General features: G+C 47.1%; 1 protein-coding gene across 1 annotated transcript in view; it reads right to left on the bottom strand.

The window, feature by feature from the left end:
• The window catches only part of cul3b (cullin 3b), a 123,474-nt gene extending 96,785 nt beyond the window's left edge, over positions 1 to 26,689 (bottom strand). Inside the window, exon 1 of the mRNA XM_072474517.1 lies at positions 26,359 to 26,689. Coding sequence (XP_072330618.1) covers positions 26,359 to 26,421 — 63 coding nt within the window. The 5' untranslated portion in view covers positions 26,422 to 26,689. The remainder of the gene's footprint in view (positions 1 to 26,358) is intronic.
• Positions 26,690 to 27,586: the final 897 nt, after the last annotated feature.

Below are 27,586 nucleotides of genomic sequence, written 5' to 3'. Positions count from 1 at the left end.
CCATCTTTAAATTGAGAACAGCAGGAGGGATTTTATTGAATTCTGCATGTGTTACTACGAGTTTGATAACCACAATTACTACACAAGCCCTTTCTCCTTAACATGTCATGTTTACTGTACCCTTTTCAAATAATTACATAATTCTTTAAATTTCATATCTGCTCAATAGTTACTTGTTTAAAACATTTTAATATAGTGGATCGCTAAACTTTTTTGGTTGAAGAACTGCTTTCCAAATGCAGTAATCATCAATTAAATTTAAAATACTGAGGTCTTGGGGTGCAGCAGATAGTGTTCACCTCTGAACTAGGCACTCTTGGCTCAAGTCCACCCCAGGACTTGATGGTCAAGGAAGGTTAAGAAAATGCCTTGATTTAAAAAAAAATACTTTTAAAAGTTTAAGTGCTTAGCTAGTACGGAACAGTTCCCTTCATTCCCTAAACAGTTAGATTTAAATCTGTTTGGAGAAGTGAGTGTGCAGGAAAAGTGTTCTCGTTGTGAAGTCTAAAGTATTTGTATTATGCGCACTTAAGTGTCACTTACTAAATTACCCCTTGCAGAGCTCCCAGTTGTTGAAGCCTATCAACAACTACTGGGTTACAATCTGTAATGTTGCAAAAATACTAGACTACGTTCTGCCCCTCTTCCTTTATCTGCAGAATGATGAATTAATCCTGGCATTGCTCAAATACTTCTATCTTAGCCTCAAAAGCATTTCTTTAAAAAAAAGTTTTAATTTACCAAATATTACAAACACCGATACAACATACAAAAAACACTAAAAATACAAACCCACACAACCCATACCCCCCTCTTCCCAATTCCCCTCTTCCCCTAACGACTGATTAGTTCCTTAAAAAAGGCAACGAAAGGACACCACGTCCAATAGAATTCCTCGACCGATCTCCTCACGAAGTACTTGGCCTTCTCCAGGTACAGAAACTCCATTAGGTCCCCTAACCATGCCAAGGTGCTGGATGGGGTTGGAGACCTCCATGCCACAGAACTCACCTCCGGGCGATCAACGAGGTGAAGGCAAGGACATCCGCCTCCGCCCGTGTCTGCAGCCTTGGTGATCTGACATCACAAATATGGCAACCAGAGGACAGAGCTCCACTTCAACATTTAGAATCGCCAACGTGGTGCGAAAGGAGGCCCAATGCTCACCGGTTTGGGACAGGGCCAGAACGTATACGTATGTGTGTGTGCGCGTATGTGCGTGTGATTGCCGGGCACCTGAACATTGCTCACACCTATCATCCACCTCTTGGAAAAAAAACGCTCATCTTCATCTTGGTCAGGTGTACCCTAAACACTACTTCAAGCTGGTTCAAGCCCAGCCTCGCACACAAGGTGTGTTGTTCACCCTGCTAAGGGCCTTACTCCACACCTCGTTATCTACTATAGGCTCCAGCTCCCCCTCCCACCTCTCTTTCACCCCACCCTTCCTCCAACACGATCTGCCCATAGATACCAGGTGTGCTAACCTCCTTTGACCCTACAATCGAAAGGATCCTTTCCATAAGACATTGGTGCCTCGGGAAACGTCGGGAAGGCGTTCCATACAAAATTCTAAATCGAGAGATATCTAAACAAATTCGACCCTACAAGCCCGTATTTCAGTCAATTCCTCCAAGCTGCAAATCGCCTTTCCAAAAACAAGTCTCCTAATGTCTCCAGCCCTTTTCTTCCCCATTCCCCAAACAAGGCGTCCAGCCTCGCCAACCCAAACAGGTTGTTGATACAAATAAGGGCCAACTTCAACAGAGACACAAGCTTAAAATGTTCCCTGAGCGGTCTCCATATCCTCAAATCGAAAAAGACCATCGGACTGGTAGAATATTTTGTCGATGAAAACGAGAGCGAAGCTGTCCCCAATGGCCCAACACAGACTCCTTACATGACCTTGCCTCATGTGGAGGCCAAGTGGCCCCAGGGTCACGACACCAAACCAGCACCTTTTCCACGTTGGTCACTACACCAACCCAGCATCTTTTCCATGTTGGTCACTACACCAACCAGCATCTTTTCCACGTTGGTCACTACACCAACCCAGCAACTTTTCCATGTTGGCCACCCAATAATAAAAAAGCAAATTAGGCAACCCCCCCCCCCGCCCCCTTGTCTGTCCTCTGCAAAACTGTCCTGCGAATTCTTGGAAATTATCCATCTACATAAAAGCAGCTATCAATCACTTCCGGGTGCGGCGATGACCAGCTGAGTCGCACGTTTCGGCAGCTCCCTGTGAAACGGACTTTTGGGCTCTTGATAGGAGCCCCAACGGCAATTTTAACGGCTGAAAACACCGTGCGGTAAACCAGAACGGTGTTCCCCCTGGACACGGATGGAAAAAGGAGAGGAAAGTGGCCGGATTGCAGCGGATCCTTTGGAACAACGGCAAGGAAGGCAAGCAGAAACCAAGATGGCGTCGGAAGGTGGCAGTTTCATATGGGGCCCTGAACAACAAGAGTTTTTGAAACGCTGCGTGGAGGAGATAAAAAAGGAAATGAAGAAAGAGTTGTTGGCCCCGATATTACAGGCGATTGAAGGGCTGAAAGAGGAACAAAAGACCCAGGAGCAGGAGCTTCGGGTCGTGAAGGCGAAAGCAGCAGAGAATGAAAACGACATACAGGGCCTGGTGGTGAAGTCGGAGATACAGGAGGCACACCAGAAACGATCTGTGGAGAGGTTGGAGGCACTGGAAAATAACGCAAGGAGGAACAACTTGAGGATTCTTGGCCTTCCTGAAGGTGTGGAGGGGGCGGACGTCGGGGCATATGTGAGCACGATGCTGCACTCGTTAATGGGAGTGGAGGCCCCGACGGGTCCGTTGGAGGTGGAGGGAGCATACCGAGTTATGGTGCGAGGATCGAGAGCAGGAGAAGCTCCCAGAGCCATAGTGGTGAGATTTCTCCGTTTTAAGGATAGAGAAATGGTCCTTAGATGGGCGAAGAAAACTCGGTGTAGTAAATGGGAGAACGCGGTGATCCGCGTCTATCAAGATTGGAGTGCGGAGGTGGCGAGAAGGAGGGCGAGCTTTAATCGGGCCAAAGCGGTACTTCACAAAAAAAAGATAAAGTTTGGAATGCTGCAACCGGCAAGACTGTGGGTCACATATCAAGGGAGGCACCACTACTTTGAGACGGCGGATGAAGCGTGGACTTTTATTGTAGAAGAAAAATTGGAATGATTGGACTACGAAAATGAACGTTGGGACAAAGTGGTGGGACGAGTGGGGGGGGGGCGAAGAGGGATTGTATGATTAATCCTGCGGTATGGTAACTTTTCTTTCTCCCACAGGTGGTGATGGGGGGAGGTGGGGAGGGAGAGGAGATGGGGCGTTGGCCATGGGAGGCGGGGCCGAGGGAGAGGCGCGGGCTTGGTTCCCGCGCTATGATAATTATGGCGGGAATAGAGAAGCAGGAAGGAGGGGGCGCCGCACGGGGCGAGCCGTGATCACGGGGGGAAGCCGAGGTCAGCCAGAGTTTGCTGACTTCTGGGAGCAACATGGGGGGAGTAATTACGCTAGCGGGGGGTCTAGCGGGGGGGGAGGCGGGAATTACTGGGTTGCTGCTGCTGGGGAAAGGGGGGAGTGGGTACGGGAAAGGATGGGCGGGGGGGCACCGTCTGGGAGAAATGCAGCCGCGTGGGAACTGGGCGAGAAGCTGGAAAAAGATGATGGCTAACCGGCAAGGGGGGGGGTGGGAAGCCCCCCAACTCGGCTGATCACGTGGAACGTGAGGGGGCTTAACGGGCCGATAAAGAGGGCACGAGTACTCGCACACCTTAAGAAACTTAAAGCAGATGTGGTCATGTTACAGGAAACGCACCTGAAACTGATAGATCAGGTTAGGTTGCGCAAAGGATGGGTAGGGCAGGTGTTCCATTCGGGGCTGGATGCGAAAAACAGGGGGGTGGCTATATTAGTGGGGAAGCGGGTAATGTTCGAGGCAAAGACTATAGTGGCGGATAACGGGGGCAGATACGTGATGGTGAGTGGCAAATTACAGGGAGAGATGGTGGTGTTGGTAAACGTGTATGCCCCGAATTGGGACGATGCCAATTTTATGAGGCAAATGCTAGGACGCATCCCAGACCTAGAGACCGGAAAGCTGATAATGGGGGGAGACTTTAACACGGTGTTGGAACCAAGGCTGGATAGGTCGAAGTCCAGGACTGGTAGGAGGCCGGCAGCAGCCAAGGTGCTTAAGGATTTTATGGAGCAGATGGGAGGGGTGGACCCGTGGAGATTCAGTAGACCTAGGAGTAAGGAGTTCTCGTTTTTCTCATATGTCCATAAAGTCTATTCACGCATAGACTTTTTTGTGTTGGGTAGGGCATTAATCCCGAGGGTGAGGGGAACGGAATATACGGCTATAGCCATTTCGGATCATGCCCCACACTGGGTAGACTTGGAGATAGGGGAGGAAACAAGAGGGCGTCCACCCTGGAGAATGGACATGGGACTAATGGCGGATGAGGGGGTGTGCTTAAGGGTGAGGGGATGCATTGAAAAGTACTTGGAACTCAATGACAATGGGGAGGTTCAGGTGGGAGTGGTCTGGGAGGTGTTGAAGGCGGTGGTTAGGGGGGAGCTGATATCAATAAGGACACATAAAGGGAAGCAGGAGAGTAAGGAACGGGAGCGGTTGTTGCAAGAACTTTTGAGGGTGGACAGACAGTATGCGGAAGCACCGGAGGAGGGACTGTATAGGGAAAGGCAAAGGCTGCATGTGGAATTTGACTTGCTGACCACAGGCACTGCAGAGGCACAATGGAGGAAGGCGCAGGGTGTACAGTATGAATATGGAGAGAAGGCGAGCAGATTGCTGGCACACCAATTGAGGAAAAGGGGAGCAGCGAGGGAAATAGGGGGGGTGAGAGACGAAGATGGAGAGACGGAGCGGGGAGCGGAGAGAGTGAATGAAGTGTTTAAGACATTTTATAAAAAATTGTATGAAGCTCAACCCCCGGATGGGAGGGAGAGAATGATGGAGTTTTTGGATCGGCTGGAAATTCCCAAGGTGGAAGAGCAGGAAAGGATGGGATTGGGAGCACAGATCACGGTAGAAGAAGTGGTGAAAGGAATTAGGAACATGCAGACGGGAAAGGCCCCGGGACCGGACGGATTCCCAGTTGAATTTTACAGAAAATATTTGGACTTGCTCGCCCCGCTACTGACGAGGACCTTCAACGAGGCAAAGGAAAGGGGACAACTGCCCCCGACTATGTCAGAAGCAACGATATCGCTTCTTTTAAAGAAGGAAAAGGATCCGCTACAATGCGGGTCCTACAGACCAATCTCCCTCCTCAATGTAGATGCCAAGGTCTTGGCCAAGGTAATGGCAATGAGAATAGAGGAATGTGTCCCGGGGGTGGTTCATGAGGACCAAACTGGGTTTGTGAAGGGGAGACAGCTGAACACGAACATACGGAGGTTGTTAGGGGTAATGATGATGGCCCCACCAGAGGGTGAAACGGAGATAGTAGTGGCGATGGATGCCGAGAAAGCATTTGATAGAGTGGAGTGGGATTATCTGTGGGAGGTGTTGAGGAGATTTGGGTTCGGAGAGGGGTATGTTAGATGGGTGCAGCTGTTGTATAGGGCCCCAGTGGCGAGTGTGGTCACGAATGGACGGGGATCGGCATATTTTCGGCTCCATAGAGGGACAAGGCAGGGATGTCCTCTGTCCCCATTACTGTTTGCACTGGCGATTGAGCCCCTGGCGATAGCGCTGAGAGGTTCCAAGGGATGGAGGGGAATACTTAGGGGAGGAGAAGAACACCGGGTATCTTTATATGCGGATGATCTGCTACTATATGTGGCGGATCCAGCGGAGGGGATGCCAGAAATAATGCGGATACTTGGGGAGTTTGGGGATTTTTCAGGGTATAAATTGAACATGGGGAAGAGTGAGCTGTTTGTGGTGCATCCAGGGGAGCAGAGTAGAGAAATAGAAGACCTACCGTTGAGGAAGGTAACAAGAGACTTTCGTTACCTGGGGATCCAGATAGCTAAGAATTGGGGCACATTGCACAGGCTAAATATGACGCGGTTGGTGGAACAGATGGAGGAAGATTTCAAGAGATGGGATATGGTAGCATTGTCAATGGCAGGGAGGGTGCAGGCGGTTAAGATGGTGGTCCTCCCGAGATTCCTTTTTGTGTTTCAGTGTCTCCCGGTGGTGATCACGAAGGCTTTTTTCAAAAGGATAGAAAAGAGTATCATGGGTTTTGTTTGGGCCGGGAAGACTCCGAGAGTGAGGAAGGGATTCTTACAGCGTAGTAGGGATAGGGGGGGGCTGGCGCTACCGAGCCTAAGTGAGTATTATTGGGCCGCTAATATTTCAATGGTGAGTAAGTGGATGGGAGAGGAGGAAGGAGCGGCGTGGAAGATATTAGAGAGGGCGTCCTGTAGGGGGACCAGCCTGCAGGCTATGGTGACAGCCCCATTGCCGTTCTCACCAAGGAACTATACCACGAGTCCGGTGGTGGTAGCTACACTGAAGATTTGGGGACAGTGGAGACGACATAGGGGAAAGACCGGAGCACTGGGGGGGTCCCCGATAAGAAACAACCATAGGTTTGCCCCGGGGGGAATGGATGGGGGATATGGAATGTGGCAAAGAGCAGGTATAACGCAATTGAAAGATCTATTTGTGGATGGGAAGTTTGCGAGTCTGGGAGCGCTGACCGAGAAATATGGGTTGCCCCAAGGGAATGCATTCAGGTACATGCAATTGAGGGCTTTTGCGAGGCAACAGGTGAGGGAATTCCCGCAGCTCCCGACACAAGAGGTGCAGGACAGAGTCATCTCAAAGAAATGGGCGGGGGACGGTAAGGTGTCGGATATATATAGGGAAATGAGAGACGAAGGGGAGACTATGATGGACGAACTAAAAGGGAAATGGGAAGAAGAGCTAGGGGAGGAGATTGAGGAGGGGATGTGGGCAGATGCCCTAAACAGGGTAAACTCGTCGTCCTCGTGCGCCAGGCTAAGCCTGATTCAGTTTAAGGTATTACACAGGGCACATATGACTGGAACACGGCTCAGTAAATTTTTTGGGGTGGAGGATAGGTGTGCGAGGTGCTCGAGAAGCCCAGCGAATCATACCCATATGTTTTGGTCATGCCCGGCACTACAGGGGTTTTGGATGGGGGTGACAAAGGTGCTTTCGAAAGTAGTAGGAGTCCGGGTCGAACCAAGCTGGGGGTTGGCTATATTTGGGGTTGCACAAGAGCCGGGAGTGCAGGAGGCGAAAGAGGCCGATGTTTTGGCCTTTGCGTCCCTAGTAGCCCGGCGCAGAATATTGCTAATGTGGAAAGAAGCCAAGCCCCCGGGGGTGGAGACCTGGATAAATGATATGGCGGGGTTCATAAAGTTAGAGCGGATTAAGTTCGTCCTAAGGGGGTCGGCTCAAGGGTTTACTAGGCGGTGGCAACCGTTCGTCGAATATCTTGCGGAAAGATAGATAGGGGAGAACAAAGAAGGCAGCAGCAGCGGCCCAGGACTTGGGGGGGGGGGGGGGGGGTGTGGCCTGAGACAAGGCAGTTGCCAATTAGGGCTAGTTTTTATTTTTTGTTATTTAATATTTATTTATTTGTTGTTGTTTTTGTTTAAATTTAAAAAGGTCATTATTATCTGTATTGTTACAATGTTGTGTAAATGATGCACAATGTACTGCGTTGGTTGACCAAAAATTTTCAATAAAATATTATTTTTTTAAAAAAAGCAGCTATCAACTTGTTAACCTTCCCAAAAAAGGATTTAGGGAGAAAGACAGGAAGTCATGGAAAAAGAAACTAAAACCATGGAAGAATATTTATTTTGATAGACTGGACCTTACTCGCGAAGGATAGGAGAAGGTCATCCCACCTTTGCAGATCAGACTTAACCTTATTCACCAGACTGGCGTAGTTAGAACAGAATTTAAAGTGCAGAAGGAGGCCATTCGGCCCATCGAGTCTGCACCGTCCCTTGGAAAGAGCATCCCACTTAAGCCCACAGCTCCACCCCATACCCGTAACACCACAACCCCACCCAACCTCTTTGGACACTAAGGGCAATTTAGCATGGCCAATCCATCTAACCTGCACGTCTTTGGACTGTGGGAGGAAACCGGGGCTCGCGGAGGAAACCCACGCAGACACAGGGAGAACGTGCAGACTCCGCACAGTGAACCAAGCCGGGAATCTAACCTGGGACCTTGGAGCTGTGAAACCACTGTGCTACCGTGCCACTCTAAGTTCAATTTATCGAGCCTGGCCCAGTCCCGGTCATCCAGATACCTAAAGCTTGTTCTGGCAAGACGAAAGGGAAGCACCCACCAGGTTGCCTCCCCTCCCTGTGGGGTCCACTGGAAAATACTCACTCCTTCCCAGATTCAACTTGTATCCTGAAAAAGAGTCAAAGCTCTTCAGTAGCTCCATGATATCACCCATAGTGGGGACTGCATCCATCACATAAAGCAGTACGTCATCAGCGTATAGGGACACCCGATTCTGCTTCCCACCACCACCACCCGCACCCCCCCCCCCACCCTCTCCATTATCCCCTGCCACTTTCTCATAGCCAGGGGCGCAATCACCAATACAAATAGGAATACAGGCATGGGACACTCCTGTCTCATTCCCCAACCCAGTTGGAATTACCCTGAACTCAAAAGTGTTGCTACGCACACTAACCGCCGAAGGGTTCTTGTACAATAGACGTATTCACGAAACAAACTTTGGTCCATGAACAAACCTCTCCAAAACTGTAAACAGTACTTGCACTTCACCCAGCCAAATGCCTTCTCAGATTCCAAGGATGCCAACTCTGAATCAGTCCCTGCAGGCGGGGGGAGAATTACATTTAACAGTCACTGGAGGCTAGACAACAGTTGGATTTGGGATTTGTTTATAGTCACGTGTACCAAGGTACAGTGAAAAGTACTTTTCTGCGAGCAGCACAACAGATCATTAAGTACATGAAAAGAAAAGGAAATAAAAGAAAATACATAATAGGGCAACACAAGGTACACAATGTAGAACGATTGTAAGAGAAGTAAAAAGTGGATCTGTTAGGGAGATCCAAGCTTGGCGCATGGTCCGAAATGACTATAGCCGAATATTCTGCTTTCCTCACCCCGGAAGAGGAGACCTACGCATGAGAAATAAATCTATGGAGTATAGAATCATAGAATTCTCAAAGAACTAACCCCAACTCTTCCATGCCCCTCCTCCATGAACCCGCTGATCACCTCCCAGAGAACAATGCTCCCTCCTCACCAATCCCATCTCACCAACAAACAAACAAGCTAGGCTCATTGAACTACGTCTAAACAGGTCCAACAGGCTGGAGAAGAGGCCATTCGGCCCATCGATTCTGCACCGTCCCTTGGAAAGAGCACCCCACTGCAGCCCACACTACCACCCTATCCCGGTAACCTAGCAACCCCATCTGCCCTTTTTGGACACAAAGGGCCATGGCCAATCCACCTAACCTGCACATCTTTGGAATGTGGGAGGAAACCGCAGCGCCAGGAGGAAACCCACGCAGACACGGGAAGAATGTGCAGACTCCGCACAGACAGTGACCCAAGCAGGGAATCGAAGACTTCCGGGTGCGGCGATGACCAGCTAAGTCGCACGTTTCGGCAGCTCCCAGTGGAACGGACTTTTGGGCTCTTAATAGGAGCCCCAACGGCAATTTAAACGGCCAAAAACACTGTGCGGTAAACTAGAAGGGAATCCCCCCGGACACGCGTGGATAAAGGAGAGGATAGCAGCCGGATTGCGGAGGATCCTCTGGAGCAGCGGCAAGGAAGGCAAGCTCAAAGCAAGATGGCGTCGGAAGGTGGCCGTTTGTTATGGGGCCCAGACCAACAAGAGTTCCTGCGGCGCTGTGTGGAAGAGCTGAAAAAGGAATTGAAGAAGGAGTTGTTGGCCCCGATATTACAGGCGATTGAAGGACTAAAGGAGGAGCAGAAGACTCAAGAGCAGGAGCTTCGGGTCGTGAAGGCAAAGGCTGCTAAAAACGAAGTTCAAATACAGGGCCTGGTGGTGAAGACAGAGACGCACGAGGCGCAGCACAAAAGGTGTGTGGAAAGGCTGGAAGTACTGGAGAATAATTCGAGGAGGAAGTATTTAAGGGTTCTGGGTCTTCCCGAAGGCGTAGAAGGGGCGGACGTCGGGACATATGTGAGCACGATGCTTCACTCGCTAATGGGATCGGAGAACCCGACGGGCCCTTTGGAGGTGGAGGGAGCTTATCGAGTTATGGCGCGAAGACCAAAGGCAGGAGAAATACCTCGAGCCATAGTGGGGAGGTTTCACCGCGATAATGACAGAGAGATGGTCCTAAGATGGGCGAAGAAAACTCAGAGCTGCAGGTGAGAGAACGCGGTGATCCGCGTATACCAGAGTGCGGAGGTGGCTAGAAGGAGGGCAAGTTTTAATCGGGCTAAGGCGGTGCTTCACAAAAAGAAGATCCAGTTTGGAATGTTACAACCGGCGAGATTGTGGTCACACACCAAGGGAAGCACCACTACTTTGAGACGGCAGAAGAGGCGTGGACATTCATTGTGGACGAGAAGCTGGAATAGTCTGGCGAGAGAAAGAACTTCTGGGACAAAGTGGTGGGGTGATTATGTGGGGCGAGGAAAAAAAGGGGGGGGGGGGAAAGAGTGATTTTTCAGTTTGTTAATCTTGCGATCCTGTAACTTTTCTCTCTTCCCCATGATGGGGGGGTTGGGGGGGGGTAGGGGTGGGGCCGAGTGGGAAACGCGGGCTTTGTTCCCATGCTATGGTAATTATGGCGGGAACAGGGACACAGGAAGGAGGGGGCCTCGCACAGTGGGGGCCGAGGACAAGGGGGGAAGCAGAGGTCAGCCAGAGTTCGCTGACTTCTGGGAGCAACATGGGGGGTGCAAATACGCTAAGAAGGGATCTAGCGGAGGAGGGGGGGGGTTAACTGGGTTGCTGCTGTTAAGGAGAAGGGGGAGCTGTTATGGGATGGGGCGGTCGAGGTGGGAGGGCGCCGTCGGGGGGATACACGGGTACGTGGGAACCGGGTGAGGAGCTGGGTTAAAAAAGGGGATGGCTAGTCGACAAGGGGGGGGGGTAAAGAGCCCCCCAACCCGGCTGATCACGTGGAACGTGAGAGGGCTGAACGGTACGATTAAAAGGGAACGGGTACTCGCACACCTAAAGAAATTAAAGGCAGATGTGGTTATGTTGCAGGAGACGCATCTGAAACTGATTGACCAGGTCAGACTACGTAAAGGATGGGCGGGGCAGGTGTTTCATTCGGGTTTGGATGCGAAGAACAGGGGGGTGGCTATCTTGGTGGGGAAACGGGTACTGTTTGAGGCAAAGACCATAGTGGTGGATAGTGGGGGGTAGATATGTGATGGTGAGTGGCAGATTGCAAGGGGAGGCGGTGGTTCTGGTGAACGTATATGCCCCGAACTGGGATGATGCAAATTTTATGAGGCGTTTGTTGGGACGTATCCCGGACCTGGAGGCGGGAAAGTTGGTAATGGGGGGAGATTTCAATACGGTGCTTGATCCAGGGCTGGACCGATCGAGGTCCAGGACCGGGAGGAGGCCGGCAGCGGCCAGGGTGCTCAAGGACTTCATGGAGCAGATGGGAGGGGTAGACCCCTGGAGATTTAGTAGGCCTAGGAGTAAGGAGTTCTCATTTTTCTCCCATGTCCACAAAGTATATTCACGGATAGACTTTTTTGTCTTGGGAAGGGCACTGATTCCGAAGGTGACAGGGACGGAATATACGGCCATAGCTATTTCGGACCACGCTCCACATTGGGTAGACCTGGAGGTAGGAGAGGAAAAAGAACAGCACCCACTCTGGAGAATGGATATGGGCTTATTGGCGGATGAGGGGGTATGTTTAAGAGTGAGGGGGTGCATCGAAAGGTACTTGGAGCTTAATGACAATGGAAAGGTTCAGGTGGGAGTGGTCTGGGAGGGGTTGAAGGCGGTGGTTAGAGGGGAACTGATATCCATAAGGGCACATAAAGGGAAACAAGAGGGTAAAGAAAGGGAGCGATTGCTGAAAGAACTTTTGAGGGTGGACAGGCAATATGCGGAGGCACCGGAGGAGGGACTGTACAGGGAAAGACAAAGGCTACATGTGGAGTTTGACCTGCTGACCACGGGTAAGGCGGAGGCACAGTGGAGGAGGGCACAGGGTGTACAGTATGAGTAGGGAGAGAACGCGAGTCGGCTACTGGCCCACCAATTGAGGAAGAGGGGAGTAGCGAGGGAGATAGGTGGGGTGAGAGATGAGGAGGGAGAGATGGAACGGGGAGCGGAGAGAGTGAACGGGGTGTTCAAGGCATTTTATGAGAGGTTATATAAGGCTCAGCCCCCGGAAGGGAAAGAGGGAATGATGTGTTTCTTGGATCAGCTGGAATTCCCTAAGGTGGAGGAGCAGGAGAGGGTGGGACTGGGAGCACAGATTGAGATGGAGGAGGTGGTAAAAGGGATTGGGAGCATGCAGGCGGGGAAGGCCCCGGGACCGGACAGATTCCCGGTGGAATTTTATAGGAAGCATATGGACTTACCGGCCCCGCTTCTGACGAGAACCTTTAATGAGGCTAGGGAAAGAGGGCAGCTGCCCCCGACTATGTCGGAGGCAACGATATCGCTCCTTTTGAAGAAGGAAAAAGACCCGCTGCAGTGTGGGTCCTACAGGCCCATTTCCCTTTTAAATGTAGATGCTAAGCTCTTGGCCAAGGTGATGGCGATGAGGATAGAGGACTGTGTCCCCGGGGTGGTCCACGAGGATCAAACTGGGTTTGTTAAGGGGAGACAGCTGAACACGAACATACGGAGTTTGCTAGGGGTAATGATGATGCCCCCACCAGAGGGGGAGGCGGAGATAGTGGTGGCGATGGACGCCGAGAAAGCATTCGACAGAGTGGAGTGGGATTATCTGTGGGAGGTGCTGAGGAGATTTGGTTTTGGAGAAGGGTATATCGGATGGGTACAGCTGCTGTATCGGGCCCCGGTGGCGAGCGTGGTCACGAACAGACAGAGGTCTGATTACTTTCGTCTTCATAGAGGGACGAGGCAGGGGTGTCTCCTGTCTCCATTACTGTTTGCATTGGCGATTGAGCCCTGGCCATAGCACTGAGGGGCTCCAGGAAGTGGAGGGGAGTGCTCAGGGGAGGAGAAAAACACCGGGTATCCTTGTATGCAGATGATTTATTGCTGTATGTTGCGGACCCAGTGGAGGGGATGCCTGAGATAATGCAGACACTCGGAGTTTGGGGAATTTTCGGGGTACAAATTGAATATGGGTAAGAGTGAGCTGCTTGTGGTGCATCCGGGGGAGCAGAGCAGGGGAATAGATGACTTACCGCTGAGGAAGGTGACAAGAGATTTCTGGTACTTAGGGATTCAGATAGCTAGGAGTTGGTGAACCTTACACCGGCTTAATCTAACAAGATTGGTGGAACAGATGGAGGAGGATTTTAAGAGATGGGACATGGTGCCCCTGTCACTGGTGGGTAGGGTGCAGGCGGTTAAAATGGTAGTCTTCCCGAGATTCCTCTTTGTGTTTCAGTGCCTTCTGGTGATGGTCACGAAGGCTTTTTTCAAGAGAATTGAGAAAAGTGTCATGAGCTTAGTGTGGGCCGGGAAGACCCCGAGAGTGAGGAGGGGGTTCTTGCAGCGTAGCAGGGATAGGGGGGGGGGGGGGGGGGGGGTGGCACTACCGAGCCTAAGTGAATACTACTGGGCCGCCAATATCTCAATGGTGTGTAAGTGGATGGGAGAAGGGGAGGGAGCGGCGTGGAAGAGATTGGAGATGGTGTCCTGCAAGGGAACCAGCCTACAAGCAATGGTGACGGCGCCGTTGCCGTTCTCCCCGAAGAAATACACCACAAGTCCAGTGGTGGTGGCAACACTAAAAATTTGGGGGCAGTGGAGACGACATAGGGGAAGGACGGGAGCCTCGGTGCGGTCCCCGATAAGAAATAACCATAGGTTTGTCCCGGGGAGAATGGATGGGGGATTTGGAGCATGGCAAAGAGCTGGGGTTGTGCAACTGAGAGATCTGTTCGTAGACGGGAGGTTTGCGAGTCTGGGAGCGCTGACGGAAAAGTATGGGTTGCCCCAAGGGAATGCATTTCAGTACATGCAACTGAGGGTTTTCGCGAGGCAACAGGTGAGGGAATTCCCGCAGCTCCCGACGCAGGAGGTTCAGGATAGAGTGATCTCGGGGACATGGGTGGGGGATGGTAGGGTGTTGGATATATACAGGGAAATGAGGGACGAGGGGGAGACATGGTGGATGAGCTGAAGGGGAAATGGGAAGAAGAGCTGGGGGAAGAGATTGAGGAGGGGCTGTGGGCTGATGCCCTACGTAGGGTAAACTCGTCGTCCTCGTGCGCCAGGCTAAGCCTGATACAATTCAAGGTTTTACACAGGGCGCATATGACCGGAGCACAGCTCAGTAAATTTTTCGGGGTAGAGGATAGGTGTGGGAGATACTCGAGAAGCACAGCAAACCACACACACATGTTTTGGTCATGTCCGGCACTACAGGGGTTCTGGGTGGGGGTGGCAAAGGTGCTTTTGAAGGTGGTGGGGGTCTGGGTCGAGCCAAGCTGGGGGTTGGCTATATTCGGGGTTGCAGAAGAGCCGGGAGTGCAGGGAGGCGAAAGAGGCTGATGTCTTGGCCTTTGCTTCCCTAGTAGCCCGGCGAAGGATATTGCTTATGTGGAAGGAAGCCAAGCCCCCCAGGCGTGGAGACCTGGATAAATGACATGGCAGGGTTTATAAAACTAGAACGGATAAAGTTTGCACTAAGGGGTTCGGCTCAAGGGTTCACCAGGCGGTGGCAACTGTTCATTGACTACCTCGCAGAACGATAAAGGAAATGGGAAGGTAACAGCAGCAACCCAGGGGGGGAGGGGGGGGGGGGGGGGGGGGAGGAGGGCCCGGGCGGGTCCTCAGGGGTGTTTTTGTATAAATATTTGTATTAGGCTATGTATATTGGATTGGATTGTTTGATTTTATTTTGGAGAGTTATTATTTTTGATAGGGCAGTTGCCATTTTGTTTATATATTATTTATTTATTTGTTAAAAACGGCCACTGTTATTTATACTGTTTTACTGTTGTAAAAAGGAAAACCTTTGTATTGTTTTGTTTGGCCAAAAAAATTTGAATAAAATATATATGTTTTTAAAAAGCAGGGAATCGAACCTGGGACCCTGGAGCTGTGAAGCAACAGTGCTAACCACTGTGCTACCGTGCCACCCAGTTTCATATCCCTTATGAACTGGGGAACCTCCCCCACCTCATCCATAAATACAGCATCTTTGCTACCCCAAAAGGAACCACCGACTTCAGCCTAGAGCGGTCTATCTTCACTCACAGTTTAAATCTCCCCCAGGATCATCTGGTGCGTGTCCAAATCTGGCATGGAGCCCAATAAATGCCACATCATCGCAAATCAGAGCATATACATTTACCAATCCCACCAATATAACTGCCAATAACCCAGTACCAATCACTTATCTGCCACCAAAGTCTGCACCCGATGTTCGAACGCACTTGTTAATTAAAATTGCCCCCCCTTACACGCCAAATGAGTCTCCTGCAGAAGCACCACATCGACCATTAAATTCTTCAGGTGACAGAAACCTCTCAACCTCTTCACTAGGTCCCCCAACCCCTGTATGTTCCATGTGACCAACCTGATTTACACCATTAAGGATTATCCCGCACACACAAATATCTAGGCCAAAGGCCCACCCAAGATGGCTGCCAACCCCACCCAAAGGGTGAGACAAAGAAAACCCCCTAGTCACTATCAAAGAACTAATCCTAAGTCTCCAATTCCCCTCCTCTATGAACCCGCTGATCACCTCCCAGAGATCAATGCTCCCTCCTCACCAGTCCCATCTCCCCAACAAACAAACTAGGCTCATTGAACCAAGTCTAACCAGGTCCAACAGGCTGCAGCCCCTCCCACTACCACCCACCTGTTCATTAGTTAAAACCTTGCTGCTAGCGAGGTAGCCCTCCGACGTATCAAAATATTGGTATTTCAGCCCATTGGTACACTGCATCGTTGAGTACATCACCCCAAAACCTCACTCTGTTCTGGAATGACCCTGCGTTTGCCTTATTAAAGCCCACCCGCCTCTTCGCCAGCTCCGTTCAACGCTCCTTCACAGCCTCCGGGATTTTCCCTACCTTCTGCCGAATCAAGCACCTCCTCAATGGACTTTGAGGGTTTCCATCATCTGCCCTTGTTTCTTGAAGTGCTTCCCAAAATCTTAGGCCAGTTCCACCGTCAGCATATCTACTGGGATAGGAACGACAGCACCCGCTAGAGTTGCATCTGCCATCTTCCCTCCCAGCGAGCCATGCAAACTCCCCAAATCCGTCAAAGGATTTCCACTCACAACCTTCTTTCCGCCAGTCTTTTTTGAGAATTCCAACTTAATTTCGTCGACAGGCTCACTAAACCTTTAGATGGGCCGAGTTTGTTCATCAAAATTCCCCTGGAACCGGGCGAAAAAGGAACAAAAAAAACAAGTGCCCTGGTTGGAGCTACCTAGTGCACGACCTTCTCCTACATGCCACCACCGGATGTCCCAAAAGAATTTCTTACATTGTTTGGAATTCTAAGATGGTATGAAGGTAGATTACGAGAAATGCATGATCCCACATTGCTTGATTTTGGATTATCTACATCCGCTTGATCAATGGGTGGCTCAGTGGAGCAGACTGGGCAGAAGCTTTTTATTATCTAAAGAAAATTCTGCGGCTGGCTCTATCCATCTTGTCAGAGGTGTTTCAGTTTGATTAGCCTCATTGAGATATAATTAACAGCTGAGCTTTAGATTTTTCGACTCCGTATTAAAAAAATAGCATTTCTGATTAGTCTAGTTTTCTTGGACTAGAAAATTAAATAGCTGTGGTTGATGCTTTTTTTACAGCTTTTTTTGTTTAAGGAGAAGCAAAGGATGGTTTTCAGATATTGGAAAGATGATGACGGGAGAATAGAGAAAGAGTTGAGGGCAGTAGGGATAGCAGGTATCCTGGGTGTTTGAGAGTTTGGATTTTTGTACACAGGATCTTCATTCTTTTCATTCGGCTGGGAAACTATAATATTTTATGAATGGACAAGTTTTTTTAATGTATGGGGAAAACAGTTCCCAACTTTTGCATACAGTGTCACTTTTAATTTTACACAGGTGCACCCATTTTTTATTTGTCAATGGAATCTTACACATTTTGTTCACATGGATTTTAATTTTCGTGCATGGCGTTTGGTAGTCACTGGCAATACCAGTATTATAGAAAGGATATTGTTAAACTAGAAAGAGTGCAGAAGAGATTTACAAGGATGCTACCAGGACTTGATGGTCTGAGTTATAAGGAGAGGCTGGATAGGCTGGGACTTTTTTCCCTGGAGCGTAGGAGGCTTGGGGTGATCTTATAGAGGTTTATAAAATAATGAGGAGCATAGATAAGGTAGGTAGTCAACATCTTTTCCCAAAAGTAGAGGAGTCTAGAACTAGAGGGCATAGGTTTAAGGTGAGAGGAGAGAGATACAAAAGAGACCAGAGGGGGCATTCTTTCACACAGAGGGTGGTGTGCATCTGGAATGAGGAGGCAGTGGTAGAGACAGGTACTGTTTTTTCCTTTAAAAAGTTAGACAGTTACATGGGCAGGGTGGGTATAGAAGGATATGGGCCAAATGTGGGCATGTGGGACTAGCTTAGTGATAGAAACTGGGTGGTATGGAAAAGCTTGGCCAAAGGGCCTGTTTCCATGCTGGTAACATCTAGGACTATGACTATTTATTGCCCATACCTAATAAGGTGACAGCACATCATTTTCTTGAACTGCTGCAATCCTTATAATGTAGGAACACCAATTGTGCTGATAGGTAGTACCCTCCATAATTTTAAACCAGCAATATAGTTACAGTTTGGAATGATGTGGGACTTAGAAAAGTGGGGTGTCCATGTGCCTGCAGCCCTGGTGTTGAGAGACCATAGGTATACAAGATGTCAAAGGAGCCTTAGCCACATGCTGCACCGCAACATGTTGATGGTATTTAATGCAGCCATAGAGCAACATTAGAAGAGGGAAAGAAAGGTGGTGGATGGGATGCTGATCAAGTGCACTATGTGTCAATGGTGTTCAGCATCTTCAGTGCAGTTGCACCTACACTCAACTAGCTTAGTGTTCAATATGTCATCACTCTCCTGATTAATGCTTCGTAAATGGTAGACAGGATTTGGGGAGCAAGGAGATGATTCACTCAATAGCATACCCAGCTTATGAACCTGCTCTTTATAGCCACAGTATTTATGTGGCTGGTCCAGTTAAATTTTTGGTCAATGGTGACCTCACAGGATGTTGCTGGTGGAGAATTCAACAATAACAATGCTGTTGAATGTCAAGGGAGGTGATTAAATTCTCTCTTATTGAATATGGTCATTGCCTGATACTTAAGTGGTATAAATGTTACTTGCCACTTATCAACCCAAAATTGAATGTCACTCAGTTCTTGTACGTTGGCACAGGCTGCTTCAGAGTTGGTATCACCCAGACTGCCAAGTCAGATGACCATCTATTTTATAAAGACTGAAGTGTTAAAACACCAAATGTGCAACATATTTTGTCACAGTGAACATACATTTTTCATGGCTGCAGCATACAACCTGAACCAAAAGCAGTCCCATTTCTCATAAAAAGCACATAAAAACTAGTCAGTTTCATTGCAAGCTAAAAGCAACTGCAGTTGAAATCAGTATTTGCCCTTCATGGAAAGGGGCTAGATGAACTGCTATTAATACTGGGTGCCAGTTAAGGAACATAGAATCATCGAGTCCCTGCAGTGCAGAAGGAGGCTATTTGTTCCATCGAGTCCATACCCACCTTCTGAAAATGCACCCTATCTATAAGGCCCAATCTCACCCACCCTATTCCCGTAACCCCACCTAGCCTTTGGACACTAATTGGCAATTTAGAATGACCAATCCACCTAATCTGCACATCTTTGGACTGTGGGAAGAAACTGCAGCTCCTGGAAGTAACCCATGCAGACACAGGGAGAATGGGTAATTGTGTGGAGTTTGCACAAAGTCAGAATCGAACAGGGTCCCTGGCGCTGTGAGCCTGCACTGTGCCACCCAGGATGTGTTACTCTGTACATATATTTGTATCAGACTGTTACTTGTAACATGTGCTTTTAAGTGTCATTAACTAAATTAACCCTTGCGGAGCTTCCAGTTGTTATAGCCAACCATCTGGTCTTCTCATGAGCTTTAACATGAGAATCCAGCAGCTGAGACACGTAAATGCAAAGGCCAGAAAGTTGAACCGTTGAGCAAACACAGCTTCTAGTCAGAGTTTAATTATTGTTGGTGAGGATACTATGGAACATGTCTGCAAGTTTCAGGCTCCAGGACAGAAGTAATGAACATTTAATAAAATTGTTTTTGTTTTAAAACAAAAAAAATACATATGCAAGAATATGATGGAAAAATCTTAGCCCATGGTTTTTATAGAAAATAGACTGTGACATTACTTCTAGTTAGTCGACAAATACCAAGTTTTACATAAAAGAGGACAGAGTTAGAAAATACTTTAGAGTGCATAATGAAGTTATGCTCAAGAGGTTGCAGAGATACTTTGAATATTGACTGAGTAAATTTCAATGGAAATGTTGATTTAACTATTTGTAATGTTAGGTGATGACTCAAAAGTATGGGCAGAATATATGGCCACAGGAAATATATGCCCTACTCAAGACTTTTTTAATATAATTAACCATGAATAAATATCTTTGAAGCAAAATAAAAATAGCAGTTTAGGATGCTTCAGGTAAAACTTGCTCTAATGTTGCATTTTGGTATTGTTTCTATGTGGATGATACCTAGTTTTGCCTCACCACTACCTAAGTCAACCCCTCCACTGTTGCCAAATTATTTAACTATTTTCTTGATCTCAGTGCTTGATGGGTAACAGTTTCCTCCAATTAAGAATGGGAAGTATAACAGAGCCAAGACTTCAGAATATATTTTTATAAAATATACACGTCTATCCTCATGGCTAATTTATAACATTTTTCAAAACTGGACGAAGATTTTAAAATGACTGAAGCTGTGTCTGACTTTCAAAAAAAGCTTTCTGGCATTCAGGGAAGCTTACACCTGGCTCCCCTTCTACACCATTTCTACTGGGTCTTCTATATTTCCATACCATTGCCGATGAAATTAATTCATCTCTACATGCCTATCCCCATTGTGGAATTCATCTCTACCAGAAACTGGAAAAGTAAGTTATCCAGCATCAATCTTCAGCCTGCCGACTGCTGGACTTTGATTCTGGGCTCACGTGGAACAATAATTCTTTATTCTGTGGTCTTTGCCCTGTTAATTTTTCTTTCTCTATTCCTCCCCTCTTTTATTGTATGAATGGAAAAGGAGGCTACATTGCAACCATCCTCTCATGCACGAGTGGGTGCAAATAAACTACCCCTCTGACCTTACCCTATCTTGAATTTGCTGTGGCACGAGTGGGTGCAAATAAACTACCCCTCTGACCTTACCCTATCTTGAATTTGCTGTGGCACTAATAGAAATTGGATCACACCAAAACTGAGCAGTTGGGAGTCCCCCCCCGCAAATTATAAAAGAGGAAATCAAAATTGAAAAACCTTTTTGTTTACAAGCAGATCAGAAGAGGAGAAATCAGGGCTGCTTAACTTAAACATCCTCCTGTCCATACCAGGAGACTGAAGCCACCATCTTTAGTGTCTGTTTCAAACGTTGTTCCGTAGTTACCAATTCCATCCCTCTCCCGAGAAACCAAGGCTGAACCACGCTGGTCACAACATTGGCATCAGAGACAATGCAACTCAAGATCAGCTATCGACCACACACTCTGGCCCAGCCTCAGTTCATCTGCTGCTTAACCGTTTCTTCATGCTATCATCACCTCTAGACTTGGGTATGCCAATCCACTTCTGGTTGGCCTTCCACAAACTTGAAGTCACCCAAAACTCTACAGCCATTGTCCTTACTTGCACCAAGTCCTTTTCACCCATCACCCATATGCTCGTTGACTTACATTGGGTCCAAGTCAACTCCTTCATTTTTAAATTCTCATCTTTGTTTTCAAATCCTTCCATGGACCTTGCCCTCCCTATCTATCTAATCTCCTCCAGCTCAAGTTTCTAAGATATCAATGCTCCACTAATTCGGGGCTCTCGAACATACCCAATTTCAATTGTTCTACCATTGGTTGTGCCTTCAACTGCCAAGGCCTCAATCTCTGGCATCCCTTCCATACACCTCTCCCCTTCTTTCTTTCCTCCTTCAAGATACTCCATAAAATCTACTGGGATCAAGCCTTTATCCTTATGCACTTATTTAACCTTATACAACTCAAAAATGTTGCTTTATAATGCTCTGTGAAGCGTCTTGGGGAGTTTTATTACATTATAGGTGCTATATAAATATTAGTTGTTGTAGCAAGATTTTTTGGGTATTAAACCATAGACTACATAGACAACACTTTTGAGCCAAACTATAGAGGAGCAAATTCCTTAAAAAAATTATTCATTCATGCAGAAACAGAAATCATCAAAGTTGTGAAGCTATGCTTGACGAATTACGATTGCCAGAAGAAATTAGTATTTCCAGGAAATGTCATAAACGAATCCCAGAGGGTGAGAATGTCCAGTTCACAAATATTTAGAAATGAATAGACCCAAAATTGGTATTACAACCTAGGTCAAATCAAGAACACCTAACAGCAAAATGACCATTTCGGCAAAACTGTCTGCTTCACTCAATAAAAAGATCTGAATGGAAGAACTAATCTCCTTGGCTATAGCTGACTGGTAGTGGCTTGATTCCGAAGGCTATTTTTCGAGGACTACTTGAAGGAAAATGGTCCATGGAGTATTGATGTTCTTAGGTTGGGATTTTTTTCAGTTCTCAGTCTAAAGGAGATCCAACCCCTAATGTCACAACTGTCACCACAGGTAGTTTAAGGAGGTAGGCCCTGAATCCACTCCAGCTACAACAGGGTTCGAACCCCATGCTGTTAGCAACAATGAGATCCATGCACCAGCTGTCCAGCCGACTTAAAACTGAGAATGCATCCATCAGGTCCTTGGAATTTTTCAGCTTTTAGTCCCTCAAGTTTCTCCAATAATTGTTCTTTACTGACATTAATTAACTTAAGTTCCTCACTCTTATTAGCCTCTCATATCCTCCATTTCTAGTGTGTAATTCTACTGCTAATGGGCCATTAAGGGGAGACCTCTCATTTTGAAACTCTGTCCCAAGTTCTAAATTCCTCCATGAGGAAAAATATCCTCTCAGCATTTACCCTATCAAGCCCGTTCAAATTGTATATGTTTCAATAAAATCACCCTTCATTCTTCTAAACTCCCAATGAGTATCAGCCCAATACGTTCCTCATTTAAAAAAAAACTATGATCCCAGGAATCAGCAAAGTGAACTTTTTCAGAACTGCTTCTAATGCAACAGAAATAAGGAGACAAAAACTGGAGATAGAACTCCAGGTGCAGTCTCACCACTGCCCTGCATGGCTGCAACAAGACTTTCCTACTTTTATACTTTATCCCCCCCCCCTTGTAATAAAGGAAATATTCCATTTGCCTTCCTAATTACTAGCTGTGCCTGCATGCTAACCTTTTATGATTAATGTACAAGGACAGTCAGATCCCTCTGTACCACAATATTCTGCAGTTTCTTCCATTTAAATAATATTCTACTTTTTTATTCTTCCCACCAAAGTCGACAACCTCACATTTTCCCACACTATATTCCATTAGCCAACTAATAGCCCACTTGATTAGCCTATCCATATCCTTTTGCATACTGTGTCCTTCTTATAGCTTGCTTTCTTACCTATCTTTATATCATCAGTAAATCTGGCTACAAAACCATCAGTCCCTTCACCCAAGTCATTAATATAGATTCTAAATAGCTGAAACATCAGCATTGATTCCTGTAGTATTAGTTACAGTTTGCCAACTTGAAAATAACCCACTTTTCCCTGTCAGATAGCCAATCCTCCATCCATGCAAATATATGAGACCCAACAGCATGAGCTCGTGTGTTGTAACCTTTTATCTGGTACCTTATCGAATGCCTTTTGGAAATTCAAATACACTACATCGACTGGTTCTCCTTAATCCACCCTCATACTGAAGATAACATTTTGTGTGTATAATTCAATGACTCAGCTACAGTAGAAATTAAACTTTCTACTTTTGATGATAGAAATAGTAATAATCACTGAAGCTCTATCCCAGAGATATATCCTTTGTTCCAATATCCTCTCCAGTCTCATGAGTTTACACGAATGAAGTCTGACTGCTAAACAGAATTTGATGCGCATCAACGTCACATCATCAACAACCTATGGACTCTATTAGCTACATACACCATGTTTATCATCCTGCCCAGTGCTGATAAGAAAACTGAAGTGTTCTTACTAATTTCACTAATAAATGCTCATAAATGCTATATTGTAAATAATTCAGCTAATTACACTAGATCCTTCATTTAATCAAAAAATGGTACTTGTGTCCAATTGAATGGTCTTGGTAATTAGATTGTTGCAGATGGAATATTCCGATTTTCAACTTAAAGTCAATTTTACAAATGGATCAATGCAGCCAAATGATGTGTTTCAAACTGTGTAGTTTTTTTGCCCCATTAAAAATGCATGTTCCGCATTAAAATCAGAATCACATGACAATTTTGATGCATAAATTGGGCAACAATTTTTTCATTATGAGATTGTAAATGGTCTGCTGAGGGTGGAATATAACAGACTAAATTAGGTAACTGTACTTTTGCAGATTAGATAAACTACTTCTGTAGTATTTAGAAAAACCACAACTGTATAGGTAAAGCAACATCAATATAATTTAAAATAACTATCATTACAGCATTATTTAGTGATTTTACTTTTAAAACATGTATGACATTGGAATTGAATTTTTGTTTTAAGAAAATATCCCGATTTGCAAGTCAACATCACCAATTCCCATACACAAGATCCTGAGTACTGCTATGGAAAAAGGCTCTCAATGCAGACCGCAATAAAACATCTCAATACCTGCTGTTACCCAAAAGCACCGGTAGAAACCTTGAGGCAAGTGATCTAATCACCCTCATTTGAACACAAGTGAGTAACGTTCTTTTTAAAATACAGAAATATCAAAAGCCAAGAGAAAAAAAGCCTTTCTGCTTCTCAAGTTATTTTCTAGTCCTACCTTCTAGTTGTGCTTTGATTAAACACAGCTGATTTTCATTTGGACATCCTGAACTACATCGGAAAGGAAGTCTATGGGGAGCACTTGATGGCAGTTGCACAAAGCTCAATGAGTGAGTGGACTCCCTGGACAATGTCACTGCTGTCCATTTTCACAAATGTCTGTGAGCTAAATGTCAATCAGCTTAGCTTTACTGTGCAACTTTTTAGCAGGATAGTAACTCCTACAAAGCGAAACCTCTCTAGAAAAAGTGGCAAAGGAATACAAATAATTTATATTGGCAATATATAACACTATTCGACCCTTTTAATCGCCCAAATGATGAACAGTGATCTTTTACACTATTTAGATAAGACATAACTCCACTTAGCAGAATCATCTGAGAATGGATCAATCAATATTGGGCTGGTAATGTTTAGCTCCACTTTAGTAATTAAAAGTTAAAATATCTTTGACAAGACACAACACACAAAGAACATTCATCAAACACTGCAACAATTTCAAAGATAGTACGCAAGACCAGCAGTGTCAAGATATTACAAAAAGCTGTGCTAGAAGCAACATGACTAACACTCAACACAAATTACATCCAAAGAACATATTCCACTGGTCAACTCACTGCTGTGAACAAATGTCATGCGATAAGCTGGTGCTTCTTTTGGGTAACCAAATAAGCTAAATCAACAAATTGAGGGATGAATTAAAAGGCAACCCCTTAAAGGGATATTTCAAAGTAAAGGGTGCACATAGAACTTTATGTAAGTGAGTGGAACTTCAACTGTAATGGCTACAAAAGCAGAAAAAGGAACAGTTCTGTGTACAAAGGTTATTTTGCATGTTCAATTGTTATTTATCCAGGTCAAAGGCAAAAACTATATGATTTCAAATCAATTTGTGCTTAGATCATCAATAAGCCTGCTAGTTAATCTGCACCATTTAAAATGCATTAATTACGGTGAACCTTTGTAAAATATTTTCAAATAGGAATGAACTATTTCAATGATAACTAGAATTTACAAAATATTTCTTAACATAACAGCACCGCTGAAAATGGTCCGGTGAGGTCTATTGCAGTTTCTAACTTACGTCAATTCCAAAGGAGACATTCATACACATTCATTGCAACTTTCAACTAATTCATAGTGCAAAACATTGATGACCAAATATCCCGCGTGGGACTGGGGGGTAGGGGGAACACTAATTCCGCTCACAAATATCTTGTCATTTACAGTTTTACACTATAAACTACGTTCCTCGGTTGATACAATGCAAGTTGACCTGCTGGTTTAGCTCAGTGGGCTAGACACCTGGTTTGTGATGAATAACAAGGCCAGCAGTGTGGGTTCAATTCCCATACCAGCTTATAATTCTGAATTCTCCGTGTATACCCGGACAGGCGCCGGAATGTGGCGACTAGGGACTTTTCACAGTAACTTCATTGCAGTGTTAATGTAAGCCTACTTGTGACAATAAAAAGATCATCATCAGTAGTGAATTCAGCCACCTTATGTTACAGATCATCCACTGGAGTTAGAAGCGTTTATAGTGGATTGAAGACACAGGAAATAGGCAACCCTCCACATTCCCATCCAACACCTTCAGAAGCAAATGGAAAAGATCCCAGAGTTGTGAAATTGTTTCAGAAAATTAAAGCCACGCCTTGCAACTTATTTCCTTGTGTTTCAATTGTCATGACCGACAATATCCTATTGTTTCAGAAATCTGTCATGAACAAGGCCTTCCTTTTTTTGGGGGGAGGGAAGGTGAAGGATGACAACAAAAAAACACCCCACACCCCCCCAAAAAAGGGAGACAGCTTCGTGCTCCACAATGGGGAGAGCAAACAGCCAAGGTAGGATTAAAGAGCTCCCTGCTTGGCTTCCAGGGAGCACCATGAATATTAATCAAGCGATAAGGGGCCTGCTCCTATGTTGACATCCGCAGAAGCCCGGGCCCTCGATTTGGAGCATTCGCAGCCTCTCCTGTGTCTGTGCGCGGGGGAGGCGTTCTTTGGTTCTGGCCCTGTCAAGTTGCGGCTGCCGGGTCCTCACTTACGGGAAACGCTCGTATCCTCATCTTGGTGTCTTTCTTCGTCCCAGCTTTGCCCAGGTTTGACATGTTGGCGGATGGCTTCTTTCACATAGGACTCACTTACAGGGGAGGAGAGAAAAAGAAAGGGGGGGGGGGGGGGGTAAGGTTCCGATAAAACACCGAGCTTCAATTAAACGTCTCAATTAGACGGGGTCTCCGGCCGGCGATTCGGGTCGATCCGACCCCTTCAGCAGTGAGGCGACGGCAGCTTCGACCATGAAACTGTTTTTAATATCAAATTAAAAAATCTGTTGAAAAATACCAGCCCGGCTCTATGGCGGCCGAAACCCTCAGTGCGCAGGTCACTCGGCGGCCCCAATATCGCGAGAGCTCGGCCGAGACCTCGTAGAGACTCGCGCGCGGCCCCAGCTCGCTCACCCCACCCCCACCCCTCCGAAAGCGGCTGTCAATCACCCCGGGAGCTGTCAATCACCCCGGGAGCTGCCAATCACACCGGGAGCTGTCAATCGCCCCGGGAGCTGCCAATCACACCGGGAGCTGTCAATCGCCCCGGGAGCTGCCAATCACACCGGGAGCTGTCAATCGCCCCGGGAGCTGCCAATCACACCGGGAGCTGTCAATCGCCCCGGGAGCTGTCAGTCACCCCGGGAGCTTCAATCACCCGTAGAGCTGTAAATCACCCCGAGAGCTATCAATCACCCCGGGAGCTGTCAATCACACTGGGAGCTGTCAGTCACACCGGGAGCTTCAATCACCCTTAGAGCTGTCAATCACCCCGAGAGCTGTCAATCACCCCGAGAGCTATCAATCACCCCGGGAGCTGTCAATCACCCCGAGAGCTATCAATCACCCCGGGAGCTGTCAATCACCCCGGGAGCTGTCAATCACACCGGGAGCTGTCAGTCACCCCGGGAGCTGTCAGTCACCCCGGGAGCTTCAATCACCCTTAGAGCTGTCAATCACCCCGAGAGCTATCAATCACCCCGGGAGCTGTCAATCACCCCGAGAGCTATCAATCACCCCGGGAGCTGTCAATCACTCCGGGAGCTGTCAATCACACCGGGAGCTGTCAATCACACCGGGAGCTGTCACTCACCCCGGGAGTTGTCAATCACTCCGGGAGTTGTCAATCACCCCGAGAGCTGTCAATCACCCCGGGAACGGCTAATCACCCCGGGAGCTGTCAGTCATCGCGGTAGCTGTCAATCACAGCGAAAGCTGTCAATCATCG

Source organism: Scyliorhinus torazame, chromosome 14 (genome assembly GCF_047496885.1).
Source record: "Scyliorhinus torazame isolate Kashiwa2021f chromosome 14, sScyTor2.1, whole genome shotgun sequence".
Classification (NCBI taxonomy): domain Eukaryota; kingdom Metazoa; phylum Chordata; class Chondrichthyes; order Carcharhiniformes; family Scyliorhinidae; genus Scyliorhinus; species Scyliorhinus torazame.
The sequence above is the reverse complement of the archived record's forward strand: the minus strand, read 5'-3'. Positions and strand labels throughout refer to the sequence as shown.